Genomic DNA, 21,241 nt, shown 5'->3' with positions numbered 1-21,241 from the left:
AATAATTACAAATTAATATTTAACGGAAGACACCAATTTTTTTTTTCAAATGTTAAATTCTGTATGATTTTTTGTAAAGTTTGCATTGTATATTCTAATAAATAGTTACTGTTAAAGATTTGAATAAAATAAAGAATAGAAAAGGAAGGTACTGATTTAAAAAAAAAACTTTTTATCTCAAATGTAATAGTTTCATTGCTTATATAGAATAACTAAATAATTACGAAATAAAATTTATTACATATTAAAATTTCTTATCAATTGAAAAAAAAAAAAAACTCAATTTTTTTTTATGAACAGATTAGTAAAAATGAAAATGGAATCTATTCATATAATTAATGCTTATTTCAAATTAAACAAAAATATAAACAGGAGTTGAGCTACAATTACAGTACAGTTTTATTTAGCAAAAAAAAAAAAAAAAAAAAAAAAATACATTTGAAAAATCATCACAATTTCAGATAATCACATGCTAAAGTTTTTTATTGACTTGATTGAATAACCGGTCTTTAATTATTTGCGACATGAGGCCATGAATCACTTCAATGGTTATTTTGCAGCTGTCCTTTGTAGCTTTGGCAAGCTTGTCCTCACTTTTCTTCTCATGAGGATCCATTCCCAGGACAAAGCCACAACGACCCAACTGATTTTCTGACTGCTCTAGTTTGTCAGACAGATCAAAAACTTGTCCTGTTGTGTAATCAGCATTCTGTAAAAGTAAAAAAAATACTAATGTAACTATAATCTAAAAATTGAAAATATAATATACTAAAAAGCTATATAATTATAAATTCTAAGAGATATTTGTTAATTTACAATAGATTGTTTATATATTTTAGATATTGCCCAATTTTTTAAATCAGAGGATTTGTTAAAAATAACATGCATAACTAAATCCTAATTTTAGGGCTAAATATTTAATAAAACTTAACAATAATTAATGAATAATAGGTGTGGAGAAGCATCAAGTTTGACAAATTTGCAAGAAAAACAAGTAATGTCTTCTAGTTGCATATATATCTCTAAAAGCCATAAAAAAGGAGCAAAGTTGATTGCTTTCTTAAGATCAATTTTTGAAATATTTAAATATGCCAGTATCTTTTAGCTAAAGCTTAAATTTTGAAGTACATAATTTCCCAAAAATTCTGCCACACATCAATTACGAAATTAGGCAAGAAATTGAAAGAAGAAATTCAGAAGAAAAGCCCTGGAAGAGTTTTTAGGGGATATTTATTTATTTATTTTTCTTCCCCCTTGACCAATGTCAAACATTACAACATGAGTCTTGTCATCATATTCTATTTTACTAGCTCATTCTATTTATGCTCCATATTGTATTGTAACAATTTAAAAATATATTAGGGCAACAATGAAGATAATATCATATAACAATTAAATGAACATCTTACATTTAACAGTCTTAGAGAATCTGTACCAAATAAATCTTCCGTATTTGATTATTCATTATTATTTTCAAGAAAGATTTAACTTATAATTAACAACCAAATTGTTTCCTCAAAAGCAGACCGTACAAAGGTTCACATGATAAAAGATGTGTTTGAAGGAGTACATATCCATATAGCATGTAAACAGAGAACTGTCTAGTTTTATTAAAGTGCAATTGATATGAATACACCAATTCATGGGAGTCAGGAACAATCATTATATTTATCAATGGATATCTTACACCTTTAGTAAGAACTAGAGAAACAAATAATTTTAATTACAAAAATGAGGAAGATTGATTATAAACACTAAGTTTATCAATGCTTTAAAAAGCAGAGCTTAACATTTTTTGTACTCAAAATCCTTTTAAACATACATCTTAAAAAATTATTATAATTTCACTGTTATTAAAGAAATTATCATATGAAATTAAATATAAAAATGCACACAAAAATTCAACAATAAATTAATACATAAATAATGAGCTATTATGAAATATTTTGGCATGCTATTTTTAAAAGTGTTCCAGAATAAATTGAATTGGTTTTCTTAGTAACTATTGCTTAATAGCAATGCAGCATTTAATAAAATTGCACACTCTCCAAGTTTCAAAATTCTTCTATGAAATTTGAAAACCAATCCACAGTTTAAGATGTCTAGGTTTTAAGACTGGGTTAATATTAATTTTGAAAATTTCAAAATTTTTACAAAAGAAATATCTTTAACAATAATGCATAATTCTTTTTTAATTTTGAGCATAACTTTTTTTTAAAAAAAGGAAGTTAAAAAACAAGCATGATAAAATGTTTTTTTATTAAGTAAATTTAATGAGAAAATGTTATATATATTCTAAGCCATTTTAATTTACTAATGTTGAGGCAAAGAGAAACATTAAGTAAAAACTTTTCTGCATCTATGAAAATTATGCATAATTTTCTAGGGTAAAAGGATAAATATTTAAAAAATAAAAATAAATGTTTGTTGGTATCCCAAGAATTTATAAATGTAAAAGAAAATTATTAAAAAAAATATTAAGAAAAACTAATGAATTAAAGAAAAGATTAATAATGAATTAAAATACAAACAACAAATTGTAATTTTTGAATAGAATTCCTTCACTTATACAAAATATATAAGTACCAACAATTTGGATTTTAATTAAGATATTTCATTCAGAAAAACATTAAAATGCCATCGAAAAAGAATTATTTGTCTATCAAATATGATTTCCACAATAAAGGAAAAAACACAAATGTTATACTTGAAAATATTATAAGATATACATAAAAAATGTTAATCAAAAGATTGGAATAATAGCTATAAATTTATGTATTATTATTTTTAACCTAAAGAGAAGATGGCAAGAATTCTCCCTTTCTCTCTTAAGGGGGGGGGGATCTGCCAAGTTTTAATTTACAGATGCAGCAAGAATTATATATAGTTAAGTTCAAAATTATTTAACATTTTTTAAAAATTAAAGTCAAAAAATATCATATTCCTACATAATAGAAATAATCTGTTATTATATATTAATTCACAAAGTCAACATAAACCATTAAATATTTTTTTGCTGATGTAGTTTTTATAAAAAGAACAGCAAGCAGATTTTAAAGCAAAATTACTCAATACATAAAATAAATAAAATTTATCTTACTGTAAGAAGACTAGAAGAACTCAAGGTGTTCACCCAGTATTTGTTCCATAATGAGTCAAGCAATCTTCTGTCTAATTTGGATTTGAAGTAGGAAACATCAAGAGAATAATACTGCTTGCAATGGACTCCAAAATCCTCAATTTTATTCAAAGGAATGGTTTGGTATTCAGATGGACCTTCATCAGGTGGTTTGTAACCCTAAAAAGAAAATTTAGCAGATTAATGAAATTGCATGTTAATGAAAATATTTAATTCATTTTTTTCATTGGTTTCAACAACATTTCTAATGTGCTCAGATATGCCAATTAATATCTAGATAAAAGAACAATTATTATTCTTTAAACTTTATATATAGCAATTTTGTCTACTTTGAACTTAGTATTAAAATATATTTGTTTAAAACCTTGTATTATTAATTCTTATTAACCAAAACCTTACAAGTTTTTGCACATGCTCTCAAGATGCATTAATTTTACCAAAATGACGATGAGTAAAAAAATAGAGGAGATGTTTATATTTAATTTAGCAATAAAGTAAACATCCATTATCAGTCGAATAAGGTGATGTGCAAGCTGTGGATAATTCCAAAATTACTCCAACCACATAAACAAGAAATATGCAAATTTTTAATTAAAATAAAAATATATTCATCAAATGGTAAGAAACAGGAATAAAATAAATGTTAAAAGAAACTGCATCCAATGGGATGAAGATCAAGGTCTTCATCCCATTGGATTAGGAATGTACTCATTTTAGAAACCATGCCATCCCTCAGTTGGACAAAATCAACTATAAGTAACAGTCTTGGGAAGCATAAATTTATGATTTTACACATCCTAGAATTTAGAAATATAAAAATTAATTTAGAGATCAGGTAAAAGCAACCTTTAATTTAAAAAATCTTTACTTTATAAACATTAAATAAATTTGGCTGTTACATTTCCTGCTCGCCCCACTCACCAACACCCCAGAATCATGATGCGATTCTTTTGAGATCAGTATGAGATTCTAGCTCCTTTCATTCATTCACCATATAATTACAAATTTCTGCTCATAATAAGAAATTATAAAGAGATTTCCAACCTAAAATAAATCTAAAATTTTCTAAATTACATGAATTGTTAACTAATTTTTCATCAATTACTAAAAACTAAATCATCAATTTCAAAATTTTGAATTTTCTTATAAGAATGAAAGAGAGATGTAAATATTAGAAAGCAAAAATAGATACTTAAAAATTCCAAATGAATTTATTTCCTTTCTTTAGCCTGTTTTGAAATAAAGATATTAATGATATTAATTTGTAATTAAAGATATTAATTTGAATAAAGATATCAATGTCATAATATTAATGACATTGAAATAATTGCCAAAGATGGCAAATATTAAGATTTATTTAATCATATCAATAGACTTTGATTAACTAGATCTGATTACAAAATTGAAATTATATTACTTTTATTACATTATTTTAGATTATACTTGAGAAATAATGATGCAGCATATTTCATTAGCATATTTCAAAATGGCGAAATTAAATGGCACTAATCCAGTGAACTTCACTCTGCATGTACAAGTTTTAAACATCTATTTCTTTCAGTTTTACTGCATCTTTTTATGAATGATTCTATAATACTTTCATTGACCCTAATTTCTTGTCTTCGATTTTTGATCAAAAATGTTTGACTGAAAGTAATTGTTTTCAATGTATCCAATTAAAAAAAAAAGCGTCATCTCAATTTAAATGTGAATGAAAGCAGCTGAAACCCAGGTAAACAATCTGAATGTGCAAGCCATTGCCAAATGATAATTAAAAAATTCAACTTGATTTGCATTCCACATAACTGTTTTACACATATTGATTGAAATTTAACTGTTTATGACAGGTCTCAGCATTTATTGCCCTAGTGTATAGCTTAGAATTCCCATGGAAAAGAAAGAGGCTGTTTTATTAACTATATGACACTGACTGAGATTTAAATATAAGTTTAAATAAGCTATTTCGTAATGAATTAAAAGAACTAAACCATCATACTCCCATATGTAAACAATTCATACTAAGGAATAATTTTCATACTTTAGGATATGTCCTGAAGGCACCTAGGTTTACTTTGCCAGCTGAAATTGTTCGCACTGGATCAATCTGTAACGAAGATGAAAAGTGACTATAAATTAAAACATATTTACAAATCATATTTATTAAAAAACAAGAAGATCATTAAATATAAAAGTTAATAAGGTTAAAACCATTTTCAAACTTTCTGCAAAAAAGTAAGTATTTAAAATAAAGAGCAAAGTGATAATTACTATTCATAAGGAATTAGATATGTTGACAAAAATATCAATATAATATGAAAGTACTTGCAATAAAAGTAGGGAAATGCTAATAAGTAAAATAGTACATTTCACATTTAATTTTCACTTTTTTAAAAATTTACACTAGCTTTGCATTCATAAGGAATGTTGTGTTTATATTCATAAGACCCTCTTTAATAGCAAGGAAAAAAAAGCATTATGTTTTTAATAAAAAAATTTCTTTAAAAAATATACATATAATGAAAAGTATTAAGGAACTCTTAATGTTAAAGAACAACAATGAACCAAAATGAAGAATGCACATCAGCATTTGAAGTAAAAAAAAGAAATGACATATTAAAACAGGAGTTATTATTTTATATACAGTTCTTTTTAAAAAGAATTAAAAAATACAAAAAAGATTTTATTATAATGAAAAGATCAAACTTTAATTAAAAAAACATTAAAAGACCTCTAATGAAAACTTATAAAAATGCTATCTAAAATATTTTTTTATTAATCTTTGATTGTACTCCATTTTTGTAGAGATACACAAATCAAAATATACTATGCTGAGAAGCTCTTTTCATTCTGCTGAAGCTCATACAATTATTCTGATCAAATTTTACTTCTTTAAAAACATTATAAGTTGCGCATTGATGCACGCAGCATTGTAAAAATTTATAATGTTAGAGAATTTGTTCGCAAATAGTATTTTAACAACCAGTCAACCAAACATAGGTAAAAATTAGGTACTGACTATTCACATATAATCACATAACATTTTAAGAAAAAGTAAGACTAAAAATTTCAAACTGAAAGTAAATTAATATATTACATGGTATATAATTAATAAGAAATTCAAAATTGAGAAAAAAAATGTTTGAATGTAGAATTAAAAGTACTCACTACAATAGCAACAAATGGTTCTTGAAACTGTTGGTTTAGCATCTGGGTGCTCACATCAATACCTGACAGCCAGCAGCCATAACCAGGATGACTATGATACCATCCAATAACATTTTCAAGTCTTCCTACCTATTTATTTTTTTTAAAAATTCAAATTGGTTTTAAGTAACATCCATATTTATTTAATGTATGTAATAGGACAGTAATAAAAGTTCAACCTAAGTTTTCAATCTATTTGAATCATCTTAAAAATATTTAAAAATTTTAATAAGATAAGTAGAATAATAATTCATATATACAGATACAAAATTATTATAAATAAATATTAATAACACTTAATACAATAATTATTACTAATCAGGAAAATAAGAGACATTTAGTTTCTTTTGAAATAAACAGATTGACAATGCAAGATAATACATTTTATAAATTTTCACTTTTCAATATATTGATTTATAAATAGATAAAATATATATTTCATATCAAATTCAATTATCACAAATCAACAATCTTCTAAGTAGTAATTACTAAACTTTTTCGATTTTTAGCAGTCTTGGTGAATCCAATTTCATTCAAAGACTCATGTAAAGCCTCAACTAATACTTTTGGCAAAACCGCAATTTTTTAAAATCAATTAGATAAAAAAATTAATAAAACATATATTATATTTTGGAACAAATTGTACTAAATATCATTTGTTTCATTGCACCTGTTGATTAATACACAGTTTCTTAAATCATAGAATTAAATTGGATTCTGCTACTTTTTTTGTTAATAATTGCTAAAAACAGGTTTCTCACAAATAAGAAGTAGCAAATGTTATACAATTTTCCAAGCTACATCTCTGAGAAATGGATATTCATCTTTTGCTGACAACCAATACTTGGTTAATTGTATGTTGTTACATTTTGTTTTAAAGGCAAAGATAATATAATTAACAAAATATAACAAAATAATTAGCTTTCCTCTACAACAGTACATGCAAATGGAGCAATGACATTAAATGGATTATGAATTCATGCATAATTACAAACAAACATGTTGTGATCAATCAAATTAAATTAAAAATACAAATAAGATTATGAAAATTAGATATCTCAGGCTTCTCTTTAGAGCAGACTGAAACTCCTTAAGATATCCATGACATACTTTGAGAATTACTATTTAAGAAAATAATTGCATACAAAATTTATCACAACAATTTCTGTAAATACTGGTTGAAGAAAAATAAATATCAATTTTACTTCTTCATTTTAAGAAATATATTTCATACTTCAATAAATGATTTTAATTAAGACACTGTCAATAAATAATTAACACTGGACAACTAAAATAATAATAATAAAAGACTTATTCCTTACTTGCTTAGCACTCTCAGTGTAAGCAGCCATATATTCATAAGCTTGAGCTTGAGCATTAACTCTGGTTTCTGTACCTTCAACAGGCAAGGCAAAAGAGTCCATTACAATCATAGTAGTAACATCTACTTTGCCAATGAGCATTCCCATCACTTCCAGAGTACCTCCTGAACGAGCATGCATCACCATTTTCAAAAGTGCCAGGGCAGATATTTTGATATCTTTGAAAAAGTGAGGGCTGTAACAAAAATAAAATAAAATGAATACTGAAAATCAAGGCAAAATAAATTCCCATATGATTTTTTTTAAAATTAACATTTAAAGATGGGGAAAGTGGAACTAAATAATAAAAAAAAAATTTTAATGTTAAATTTAAATGTACTTCTCCTCAGAAATAAGAAAAATCAGCCAATTATAAAAATCTTTACAACTATTAGAATTGTCAGATTTTAACTATTAATTAAAAAAAAAGTGTAAGAATTGCATTATTTTCAAAAGACAATACATCCTTCGAAATAAAATATTCCAGCATGTAGGAAGGGAAATATCGCTTTTTTTATATTTTACACACACACACAATAAATAAATATATAAAAATGAATGTAGTGGTAAGTTGTTTCAATATTCATTTTCCTCAATTACATCATCAATTTCAGAGCAATTTGATTTAAATCATTAAATAAAAAGTTACTAGGAAAATAATATTTCAATGAATCAAGTAAAATTTGTAGCTAATAAATCTTATTTTATCATACATCATATATATGAATGTAAAAACAGCTCTTTTTAATTTTATAACAGAATTCTGTAATAAACCTTTAGAGATCATTATTTTTGGCACAACTACGGAGAAGTAATTTAATAACATTAGTCTGATATATGCACATATGTGCATATACATATATATGTAAAAGCTACAGAGTAAAATGATATTCTGACTATTTGCATAAAACAAAGTTTCAGTATCTGGTGACTTTAGTTTAGTTATATTACACTGGGAAGCAATACTAGGGATATTTTGAGATGAACCTTATAGTTTTTATCTCCAATCAGCAAACAAGGATGGTACCAGAGTTGGCACATTTTACTACAAGCTACTTGACCACTCTAAATGGAAAAATTTTTGAGCCATAAAGTCAGATTCAAGTGCATCAAGTCCATATACATGATGGATCTTTAATGGAACTTAGTTTTGAACCTAGTACCCTCCAACTCTGAAACCAAGACCTTACCACTAGGCCACTACAGATTCAGTATTTGATGGAGACAAAACATTAGTGTTATACACTGAGATATTGCTATCTTAAATTAAAAAAAAAAGTTCCAAAAATCAGAAATGATTTTTTTTAACAAATAGTAAAAAAAGAAAGTGAAAATTTCACAAACTTTCAGATAATGACAACTAACTAATAATTACTGCTCTTAAGAAATAATAGCAATTAACTAATGCTGAAATTCCATGAACTGTAAAAGCTGAGAAACAGAATTATTTCATATCTAATTATTAAAACTAAATATAGTTTTTTTTCTAGCATCTTAAAATATTTTAAAATTTTTTTATTTACAAGTATAAAACTGGAATAAATTTTTCAAATTGTAATATAAAGTCAAAATTTTGATATATAATTACTTTATATTTTGTCATCTGCAGCAATTTCAAAACTATGAGCATATTAATTTTATACAACTTCAAAAAAGACACAATAATATAGTTGAACTAACTGCCTTTTCATATATAAATTCAGATAGAATATAGATATCAATAAAATAATTTTTTGGAAAATTACAATCGTCAAAGCCAAGTTTTACTTTATTACATGCAGTATTTTGTCTAAGGTAAGATGCAGTGTACTTGAACAAATATTTGCTTCAGCAAAGATAAAATAATTAATGAGTTTCATACTATCAAATTATCATGAATATTATAAGATTCCTATTTAAAATTTCAAGCAATGTTTCTAAGATTTTATTAAGCCATTATTCTAATGAGGGTGGAATATACATCATATTCAAATCCCACAGATAATAATGTACAATAAATACTGATCAAATTTTAATAAGACTTACTCTCTATCCCAAGGTTTAGCAGTTAAAATATCTTGCTGCGTCTTTTTATCATAGCAGTAAATATCATCTATACTTTGCACAGTCTCTATATTATTGGACATTTCCCATGTCCTCTGAGCCATAATCGAATCCATTTTTTATTCTTGCAAATATGCAATATGTGTGAAGGATACAAAAAGGTCGTCAGATTAAAACTTTAGGTATATTTAAATCAAAAGGATGTTAAAGGTATACCGACAAGTGACACACAGAAATGAAATAAACAAAACAGAATAGCAGGTTACAAAAGATATAGGGAGTTGAGTTGTAATATAAGTTCTAAAGATGCTTTCAGCAATCTTGCTCTAGTATGAAATTTTTATTTCCATTAATTTTTTTGTAATTGAGGGTTATGAAAAAATTCTTAACATTCACAGTGTTTTTTTTTCAAATACATTGATTCAGGTTTGTAATGTGAGAAGTTTAATTTGTTAGATATTTTAAAGTCCTTGATGAGCCGATCTTTGAGCACACAACAAATATCAAATGCGATGATTCTTTATAGAAAGGGAATTAAAATAATTTCCTCTTTATTTTTTAAAGTTTTGAATTTCAATATTTGAGAAAGTTTTCATTTTGTTTTGAAAAAATCGTTCCTTTTCCTTTAATATAAATGAATATTTTCCTTGCGCAACTCCATTATAAAGATGCATAATCCATGATTTTTTGAATAACAAATAATATTGCTATTGTTATTTTTAAATATGCGTTCCAAATATCTGTTATTTCAATCATATTATTAATTAAAAATTATTACTTAATATTAAATATAAAATTTATTAATTGTAATTAATACTTAATTTACTAATTTAATTAACGTGTGATTGAATTAATTTATCTGTTTCAGCTTACTTCTTAAATTTTATTTTTTTCCTCAAAACTATTTATTTAATTTATTTATTAGAGTGAACCATTTTCTGGAAAAGATGAGTTAAAAATATATGTCATTTCTTTAAAATGTTTACTTTAGTCCTATATTCTACCAATAGATGGCGCCAGCAGTAAACAGATACATGTAATCAAAGTCAATCATGTCACGAGCAATTAAAAATGATCTGTATGGAATAGCGTATCATCAAATACGAATATCGGTCACTTCCGTAAAGTGGAGCGGTGACTTCGCACTTTCCAGTGAAACCTCGCACTTTCCGGTAAAATTACCGCTCCGATAAATTTCAGTGATATGTAATTCAATGATACGATACGATAATTCCAATAACCAGTTCGTTCACTTTTCAATCCAATCACAAATTTCTTTCGAGAGCTTCCATTGGACAGATCGTATCGATTCTTATTTTCCAGTAAAGTCACCACTCCGGCAAATTTCAGTGATATCGTATCGATTGTTACTTTCTATCGTGATCCAAAACCTGTAATCGAAATATCATCAGTAAGATCGTATCAAGGATTTGAATCACACCCCTCTTTGAAAAGTATTGATCACTTGTATTTGTGACTTTTTGATATTGGTTACGTAATAACCGCTCTGAAAATATTCGTCATCCCTATTCCATTAAAGCCATGAAATTTGGCAATTCTACTGCAAATGATAGGCCATATTATTTCTCTTTCCAAATGAGTGAGATTTTAGTTTGAAATATCTTTTCGGTGAATTAAACAAGAATTTCAGGCGTAATAATAAGTATTATCTAAAGAATGAGAAAACTTAACTAAATACAAACTGAATTGAAAAGGCTTAGAATTTTTTTTTTTTTTTGAAAGGTGGCGAAGAAGAAATGGAAATTATTTCTCTCAAGATTCTCAACTTAATTGCATCCATGCAAACCACTAACGTTTATGAGAACTATCTTACATTAACGGCAGAAATTTGCGAAAACTGCTTAAGAGTGAATATGAAGGGAAGGTCATGTGGTCATGATTCCCATCCCCCCCCCCAAACTTTAAACAATATTTTGCAGTCTTGAAGAAATGATGTCATAAAATTGAATACATCTGAGAAGTTGGCCAAGTTATATATGATCATTTGATATAAAAAAAATTGATCGAATCCTTTTAGGTAAAAGAATGAGATAAATTGGTTCATTTTTATAATCCAATGTTTTGTCTCTTTATATATCCACTTTCGTAAGTAATAAAGGTGAATATGTGTATTTGTGTATTGGTGCTCTACAAGCTAGACCATTTGATTTACACCTATTAAATTTGGCACAAATGTAAATGGAAGGCGAAATGTGCATCTCAGAGCGATTCTTTTAAAATTTTAATTAATTAAAAATTAAACTGAATTTTTGCATTTCTTCGAAATAACTTCCAAAAATACTATTGCACAAAGATAAATTTTGCCCCATTTCAAAATTTAATATATTATTTTAATAATATCAATTTAATAGTCGTGCGAATTTTGAGGAATTTTGGCAATTTTAAAAATATTTTCCCCCCAATTTCCAACAGTGGATTACATTTTGCCCTAAAGTTGAAACCATTTTGATTGTTTCATCAACTATGAAATCGTGCATTTAAAAAAAAAAGTTATTGTTGAAAGTCAAAGAAGGATTTTGTGTAGTATCTGTTGTAGTTAAGAGACATATAAAAAGTGTAAAGTTACAATAGTATGAAATTTAGAAGATAGGTGAAACGGATACTTACATTTGTGCTATGATATTAGGAGATTGTTTCCGTTAGAAATTTTCATGTACACAATATGTAGAGCAAGTAAGATAGTTAAAATAAGAGGACTTTATTGTCAATCAATTTGGCAGAATCATGGACTTGGAATTAATTATATCTAAACGATTTATCTGAAAACAAATACTAGTGAACCAGATGATCACCTGAGGTGACTAGTTAAAAAAAACAATCTCTTAATTGATTAACAGTCAATTTGCATTATAAAATCACTATTACGATCACTAGGCGTATGCCATTCTTATACAGTCACTCAAGACGACATACTTATAAAAGAGTACTATGTTACATATTATCAAAGTTGTGAAATATTCTATATAGTATAAATAAATCATTATATGATCGTGGTTTATAGCTTTATATTATTTAAATTTAATGTTAAAGATTGGCAATCATGGAAACTTTAAGTAATGACTTGCATTAATATGTCCTAATACTTCCTACGGAATAAACGAAAATTAGAAAATATCAACTCTAATTTTGCATTTAAAATATGGTAATGCAGCGTATACCTGCACAATTTAGCCCCGAACGTCTTCTTTCAGCCGATTTTGTTCATTTTATTGATCACCAAACTCCACCAGAAAATTTGAATGCCCACAACGATTCTTGAACATCCCCCTCCCCCTAAAATTTAAAATTTAAGCAACGAAAATCAAAATGCATTCACAAAAACAATAATTTTGTTGTATTTATAAAAAATTTAATAATTTATACGTTTTAAACAGAAAAAGCATATATTCCGGGCGTTTTTTAAATTTTATTTATCATAAAAATTGACAACTTCGTCAATATTTACCCACAGTAAAAATATACTTTTTTCCCTAATAGATGCATATGTATAATACACATAAATATTTATCTTCATTAAAATATTACAATACCATTTGAAAAGAAACATTTTAAATTATAGAGAAAATATTTTCTGATTACTGTAATTTAAAATAACAGGACTTTTGTGTGAAATTATTAAATTAAAAATCACTTACTTTCAAATATTTATATATATAATCAACAGAGCTTAAAAAGAAAGTTTACTCACAGATATGAATTCATTTAATAAAATGACTTAAAATACGAAACAACGTTTCAGACAAAATTTTGTATTAAAATATTAAATTAGCAGATTTTGGTGTTCTTTGGCTATTCGCACATCCTATGTAAATTTAAAATAATTGGTAAAGCCAAGAAATGAAGTCATATCAACAGCATCGATTTAGCCAATTTTTATTTCAAATGAACTTATTGCTCCCCAATGGTCATATGAATTTCACATCAAATCAGTTAAGATGTAATACATTTTAATACATTGATCGCCATGGCACATGATATTGTTTTGATCTACTGGTTGCAGAAAACAACCGATTCGTTATATATGCAAGTATATAAAGCATATGTGACTCATACAGACCAATTAAATTATCCTCCTCTCCCTCCCGCATAAAACTGTGGACCTTAGGCAAGGCCGATAACCCCACGAGTGCTCGGATTTCTGTTTAAGAATTTCACACATGAGAATTTTGTGCTTCGTAGTATAGTAAAAAAAAAAAAAAAAAAAAAATCGCTATTTGTGCTAATTACTTGACATTTTCGAACAATAGTTCCGAATTATTGATTTTTGATGCAGCGTCTTTATTGAATTTAGAATACGTTTGGTAATTAATACACAAGTACGAGAAAATCGAATATGCATTTTGGACTCTTTTTCCCGACAGAATCAAAATATAATTTGATATAACTCTCAACTGTAGTCGCGAGATCGCATACCAAGTTTCATCTATTTAAGTCACTGCGTTTTTGAATTATTACACATGAGAAAGTATAGAACAACAAACAGCCAATCTCTTGACAGATTTGATTCCAAATTCGATACAAATGTACACTTTAGATGCTTAATATATGTGTCAAATTTCATTTGAAAAATATGTTTTTCATATGCAGGTAAGTCTAAAACGTTATATAAAAAAAAAACGTCAATTTATATATATTTTAAGGATCACAATACTTTTTTTTATGCTTTGTACACAAGATAGCAAAAATAAAGCATTATAAATATAAACGCAGAGAAACTTCATCATATAAAACTGATAAAGTTACGGCGATTAAATTTTAATTAGAGGTAAACGTATGCTTCAAACATCATAAACCAATCATCACATCAATCGACAAATCATGCTCATTGCGTATCAAATATGTTTTTCCATTTTCATGTTGATTTACCATTATCCAGCGTTATCAAATGAATTTTAATCGTAAATCCTTCATACTATGTCAGATATAAAGTCATACATTACAATCTTTAAAAGTATGTTTCAAACTATGTAGAAGATATTCCGGTCAAATTTTTTCCAAAAATTGCCTCCTATTCTAACACCTTTCATTAGGATCTTCGCTATCTCGCTTCTGATATTATTACTATTTTGCTGAACTGGCAGAAATGGCATCGTACCAATTTGGAACGATAAATGAATTATTTTTCCATCGATTAAGGGAAGATGTCTAAATTTTCAATTGAATTGAAAGTTTGAATGTCCTTTTAAATTTTTATAAATTTTTCCAAAATACTCAAAATTTAACATTTTGCGTCACGGTCACATTATTACGCGATTTTGAAAATTTCTAATTATTGCGAATTGTCCCTCAACTAAAGAACGTTTCATTAATGAAATCATGATGCAGATTATTTCAATAATTAAAGTATCATTTTTTTAATGGAAAAAATTTCTTTTATACCATGCATCTCTTTATGAACAACTGCCCTTCATAACAAAAGATAAATTTCTTTATATGTTTGTCTTAATCAAACAGAAATCTGTATTTAAACTCATTGATTCAGAGGAACACTATAAATTCGATTTCTTTTCCAGGTGCTCTTTTTTAAAAAAATCCTTTAGAATTTATTCTTTGGTGTTTCGAAACACAATATCTTAAATTTATCTAAAGCCGCCGTAGATTTGAAGTATTATCTTAGTTACATGTTATATAAATGAGCGATTCAGCAGAAGACAACTTTCATGTAGACTGCTCAGTATGAAGTTCGAAATCCTGAGCTTCTGGTACTCCAAACTTCTACTAATTTAACTCTCTCATACTTGAGATAATTCGAGTTCTGATACCTCAGAATAATGGAATGGATAAGTATTCTGAGTTTCTATTAAAAAGATAAGAGAAATCTATCCCTCAAAAACTGAAATGACACTCCTGCTCTTAACAGCGGACCCCATTTAACTAATGGTTATTAATGCAATGTATACTCGTTTTCAGAAAGCCTCTCTTTGACCTAAACTTACATGGGAAAGCATCTCTAACGATAAAAACAAACGGCTCGGGTATTCAACAAAGCAAATTTGATGAAATGGGGGAAGGGTCATGATGATATACAAGTGTCTTGAGTGCCAGCTGCATTTTCTATAAACACGCTTTTGAGACTTTTTAGTACTAATATAGTTAACCTTTTGTCTGGGTAATTTATTAAATCACTATTTAGATGCGCTGTTTGCAAGTAAGCTCAAATATTTTTTAAACAAAGTGAGCTGATACTATATGTTACACGATAATAATATGATATAATAAAAATCTGCAATCGTAAAAATAAACACTCTAACCTGCGAAAAACGTGGGATGCAATAGAAAATGGACTGATTGCCAACCCGCAGAAATCGCGGGATAAGCAGCTGCAGGGTTAAACCATTCGCAAGCAATCATATTTTTGTGAAATGAGATTCGAATCCAGATCTTCAGTTTATGCAATAGTCACTTAGTCACTGTAATGAAGCTCTTTGAATTGAATTTGAATTTTGAATAATGGTTATTTATTATATCAATGTATCTTGAAAATTAAATATACCTTTTAATTTGATTATTTTTAACTACTCCTTCCCATATAAACTTCAGACATAGTCGACGTTCATGAAGCAATTCACGGAGACGAAAGCCGTTATTCATAATGTGATCTGTTGAGACGATTATAACTCGTGACATCAAAAGTGTTTCATTTCAAATGAAATATTCTCACTTAGGTTCCTGACTATGTGGTAACTCTTCTGAAAACAGAATATTATGCATCCCAAAATAAAATTCTGCAAAGCACAGGGCCTGATCTTAGGATACCTTTTTTTTTGTTTCTGCAAGCTGCATGCAACAAATAAACACATAACCGTTGTTATGATTGTTCATTAGATGCATTAGTCATTTTATAAAAATGGTCCAACTTAAGTAGTACATAAGGATTTTCATTACTATCAATGTTCACTATATCCTAACATCACGCTTTCCATTGTTCCTTTTAGGGGGGGGGGAGAATTATTTACAAAACCACATATAAACAATACAGCGCTGTTTATGAAGTTTTGGACCAAGTTCCCGCTCAATGATTGCAATGGTCTTCAGGTAAACGTTTGTAAAGATTCGAATCAAAATATATCTTTGGCATATATTTCTTAATGAAATTCTCTATTGTAGGGGCTATACTTTTTCGTTTCTGATAGGTAATAGCTTAATCTTTTTAATAATTTCTGTTGATCCGAAAGTATTGATTGATTTGATATTTTCTTTTATGATTTTCCTTTATCTGATAGAAAAAGAATGTTTGATATTTTTCGAATTATGTCTATTTGCTTTATGGATTCGAATCCAAGAATTACATTTCATAATTTTCTTCATCCGTCTTGCCTGTTGAGCAGCTATTGAACAATCTTACGGAAATGTTCAGAAGAAGAGAACAATGCAATAGCCACGCCTACTTTTACATTCTGATTGAGAGTTCAGCAGAAAATTTCCGTGAGCTTTAATGATTATTTTTTGTACAGTATTCTTTTAACGATATCCAAATAGCTGTGTGGTTTCGTAAATGATTGTTTAGCACACGTCTTTACTACGACAATAGATATTGAGCAAGAATTTCTCTGTACTTCGAATAACAAGAGGGTATGTTGCTTTGCTTATAAAGTTTATGCAGTATTTAGGATAAATTTAGTGAAATTTTGATATATTGTATATCATTATTATTACTGATTTTCCACTTGGATTTTCAACTATCTTTCGTCGCAAAATTTCTATTACAACTCTAAATAGACATTTATGGGTCATGTATCGTTTCAATTTTACTGAGAGAGTTGGATGAGAAACTACGCTGACGCAAAAAGTATTTGTTTCGTATCAAATTAAAATCTTAAACGTTAAAAGAAATTTTTCTTCATTTGCAATTTCGATGGTTTCAAAATTTGCCCTCATTATTTTATGTCATCCTGTATTATTGGTGTATTACGGTTTTTCATAATATTTAGAATTAAGAGAACGTGTTAAGTGATGGTATTTTTATTATAAATCCTCAGATTTGATGCCATAAGATTCCAAGTTTGAAACCCGATTCTATTAGATGCTCCATGTACTTGGGTCTAGCATATTTTAAATATATGGTTTACATTTTCTGGTTTGGAATGAATTGAGGGGAATTGCATTCCAAAACACAAATGCAGTTAAAAATTTCAAAATGCACCTCAAAATTGTGTTATAATTATACCAAACTTGTTTGTATCCTATTCAATGCAATCAAGCTTTTTTAATTACAGATCAAAAAGTTACCGGAGCTATTTTATTTTTAAACGTGAAAAACAGTTTATTATGTCGTTTTAAATTAAATAAATGGAAATAACTGTATTTCGAATCTATTTCACTTAAGCTGATTTATATTTAGTTCATTCTTCCAGAAAAGTCAACTTATTTCAAAGTGTAAAACCTTCTGCACACGCTGAGAGTTCATGTTTTCGATTATACTTAACTTTTGGACATGAGCATTTCGTTTCAGATTTCTATTACACAATGTTTCTTTTAAAACTTAAGTTATACTTCATTATTTTCATAGCATTCGTCTTTAAATTATTTGTCAATGAATCTTTGAACATTTTTCATAAAGTAATTTTCCGGTATATTTACCTTAGAATTTTAACAAAAATTCTTGATTTTCATATTTGGAATTGTTTCTTGAGTAATGTAATTTAACGTAAATATATTTAACTGCTTAATTATTCCACTATTTTTTGATGTTGATTAAGACTAAGAAAAATTTCACTAAACTTAGTTATCCTTAACAATGAAGTCGTTAGAGGGTCTCTACCATAGAATTATTGCGCAGGATGTTGGTGGAGTTTGCTGAAAAAGGGCTTTTGTGCCAATAAATTCAACCTTAGAATTATTGGACCCTAATTCGTTTTAATTTTGAAATCATCGAATTCCCATTTTTTTATTTCAATTCAAAGAATAATTTTAATTTATTACATTTTGAACTAGGGCTTAGTCTAATATTCTACGTATAAGATTCGAATCGCAGCTTAAATAAAAACTAATAGGCGACCTTTTTGAGAAATTTTATGTTTAATGTAAAAAAGTTCCAATTGAATGTTATGATTGAATATTATTGATTTATGAAATTGCGATAATTTATCGAAGCCATGTGGTAAATATAAGTTTGCTTATCATCGGTCTTAATAATGCTTTACTCTCTTTCCTTAAGTTATATATGTATTACTTTAAAAATCAGAAGTGATGTATAACATGAGCAATGCTGCAAATATCTACATTACAGAATAGCGAGAATAGCGATGTCTTGCTTTTTTAGCACATATATAAAATTTTCAGGTATATTTCTTCAAAAACAGCAAGATACTCAAAATACGATTTTTATTAATTCGTTTTTTCCGTTTCATCGACTGTAAAATTTGTACCGAACAAAAACTTTCATTACCAATAGATGGCGCCATAAAAAGTCGTTAACTTATTGAGAAGTTTTAAAACGATTGCAAAATTTACCTCCAGACTAAAAAGCAGAATTTTTTAAATTTATATACCACGTTTCAAAACGGGTATGTTAATAATGGTTCTTACTCTTGGTCCCGTATAGGATTATATCCAATTTATATTTTTACTTTCTTTCTAAAATGTTATTTTTTAATCTATTTAATAATGTGGCATATTAATTTTTTCTATTTAAATATTTCTTCATGGATTGATTTCCGTTCCCTTTCAGCTCCATTGTTTTGAAAATACTCTGCATCTCCAAATGGCAGCCTCATACCGTCAGTGCTGAAGCATTTCAAACAAGTTCGTCTGAATATTCTGCTGGTTTTAAGCATCTGATTTATAACCCGTTACTGATTGCAAATGCTTTGCTAAAAGGAAAGTAGTCTAAATATATGCTGCATAACACAGTTCAGCTGCATGTTGTATCTTCGTAACATCAAATGGCTTTAATGGGGAAAGACGGTTATTATTCATTATTCCAGCAAACCCTAAAATTAAATTTCGAATCAAGAGTGTACAACAGATTTGGATGATTATTTACGATCACTTAATTTTTGACTGCCGTCGCATTTTCATCGATTATGCTTGTCAACTGTGGAAACATTAGGAAATTCGCTTGGCGACATTTATTCGAATTGTCGTTTGTTACGATTCAGCAACATTGTTTCCTTGAACCAATCGGCACTTTGATGTGTTCTAAGGCAAAAATTACTTCCTTTCCATTCAAGATATTTACGATCAGTTGAATTTCTGACGATAGGTTTTGAATTAAGAAGATATGCCAAGAAAATGACATCAATGAAGAATGACAGTTCTCTCTCTATTGCCGTTTACTCTATCAGCAACAGCAGGTAAATCCTCCTCCTTTTATCTTTTTGATGTTACGTTTGACTTAAACCAGCTTATTCGTGAAGAATCAAAGCAACTGAGAAATATTTTCATAGATATAAAGCAAATGGTAGAGCTTTTTCTGAAATCGCCTTTTAAAACTGAAGTCTGATGAAAAATTAGATAGGATTTTAATATTCTCGGAAGAATTGTGAATTATATACAGTAAATAAAATTCTATAATCAAATTACAAATGTCGTATAAAGTAAAATCAAGTAGGCTTCCAAAATAATGCAAGAAATTGGAAGAACTCGTTTTCCAACAACTGAAAAAGCATTCTAATGAGCCCATATTGTTTTTATTGAAGTATGTTAATTGGGTTTCTAAAATTTAACACTAGGTGAGAACTTCAGAAATTAAAGTTAACTTAAACGTTCTAATTAAATTTCATGAATATTTTTGGCAATTTCAGTTTTAAAAAATTGAATCCTACTGTTTATAACTTTCTTTGCGTGATTATCGAGACTTAGTGTGCAATAACTTCTCGAAATTCAACAAAATGACTTTTATATTAGGAAATCAAATTTATTCACAATATTAGTTACTTCAAAGGATTTCTTCTGAAAATTATTGTAGAGAATGAAATATTGTAGATACTCATCAGGTATAACTTTGTTCATTAACATTTGTCTTTCAAGGTTTTTATCAGGCTTTTATTTCTTCTAAATTTATGCTTCAGTTACAATTTTGAACAGAATCAAAGGTGAAGACAGGTTTGAGTTACTTAAAATATTGTCTTTCTGTGGAAGAAATAAAAAAGAGGAAAGAGAAATGGAAATTGAATTATTTTATTAAAAGCTTTAATTTTTGATTACATTTAAGAGAAATAGTAAGTAAACACATAGTGAGTAATCTAATACATTTATATGAGAATAACAACCCGTGTAGGAAATGTTAATCCTATCCATCATAAAAATAATTCTGCTTCTAATAGAGAAATTTCCAGTATGTGACGAGGCAAATTTTTCAAAAAAAAGTGAAATGTTTCATTTACATGTGAGAAAAGTTTAGGATAAAATGTCATGCTCATCTAAAAATAATCCAAGATAGCTTTCTTTTTTAATTGTGTATCTAATCAATAAAGTCGGATAAATGCAAAATCTTTTGTTTCGAAAAACTGATGAAAAACACATCCACTGT

The 21,241-nt window shown here is 27.5% G+C and overlaps 1 protein-coding gene across 1 annotated transcript; it reads right to left on the bottom strand.

Annotated features, from left to right (window-relative positions):
- Positions 1-465: 465 nt before the first annotated feature.
- On the bottom strand, positions 466-10,011 carry LOC129968780 (COP9 signalosome complex subunit 5-like). The gene is made up of 6 exons (XM_056083023.1): positions 9,730-10,011; positions 7,666-7,900; positions 6,305-6,433; positions 5,178-5,243; positions 3,101-3,298; positions 466-709 (listed from the first exon to the last, which is right to left on the bottom strand). The coding sequence occupies exons 1-6, from the start codon at positions 9,861-9,863 to the stop codon at positions 473-475; spliced, it is 999 nt and encodes a 332-aa protein (XP_055938998.1). The 5' UTR covers positions 9,864-10,011; the 3' UTR covers positions 466-472.
- Between the last annotated feature and the right edge of the window lie 11,230 nt (positions 10,012-21,241).

The sequence above is a fragment of the Argiope bruennichi genome, chromosome 5, assembly GCF_947563725.1.
Source record: "Argiope bruennichi chromosome 5, qqArgBrue1.1, whole genome shotgun sequence".
NCBI classification, from domain to species: domain Eukaryota; kingdom Metazoa; phylum Arthropoda; class Arachnida; order Araneae; family Araneidae; genus Argiope; species Argiope bruennichi.
The sequence above is the reverse complement of the archived record's forward strand: the minus strand, read 5'-3'. Positions and strand labels throughout refer to the sequence as shown.

Excerpts from the sequence above, each read along its gene's own strand:
- LOC129968780 (XM_056083023.1), bottom strand. The coding sequence starts at position 9,863 with ATGGATTCGATTATGGCTCAGAGGACATGGGAAATGTCCAATAATATA. Across the intron at positions 7,901-9,729 it reads GCTAAACCTTGGGATAGAGA|CCCTCACTTTTTCAAAGATA; the intron begins GTAAGTCTTATT and ends TTTTTGTTACAG. Across the intron at positions 710-3,100 it reads GTTCTTCTAGTCTTCTTACA|AATGCTGATTACACAACAGG; the intron begins GTAAGATAAATT and ends TTACTTTTACAG.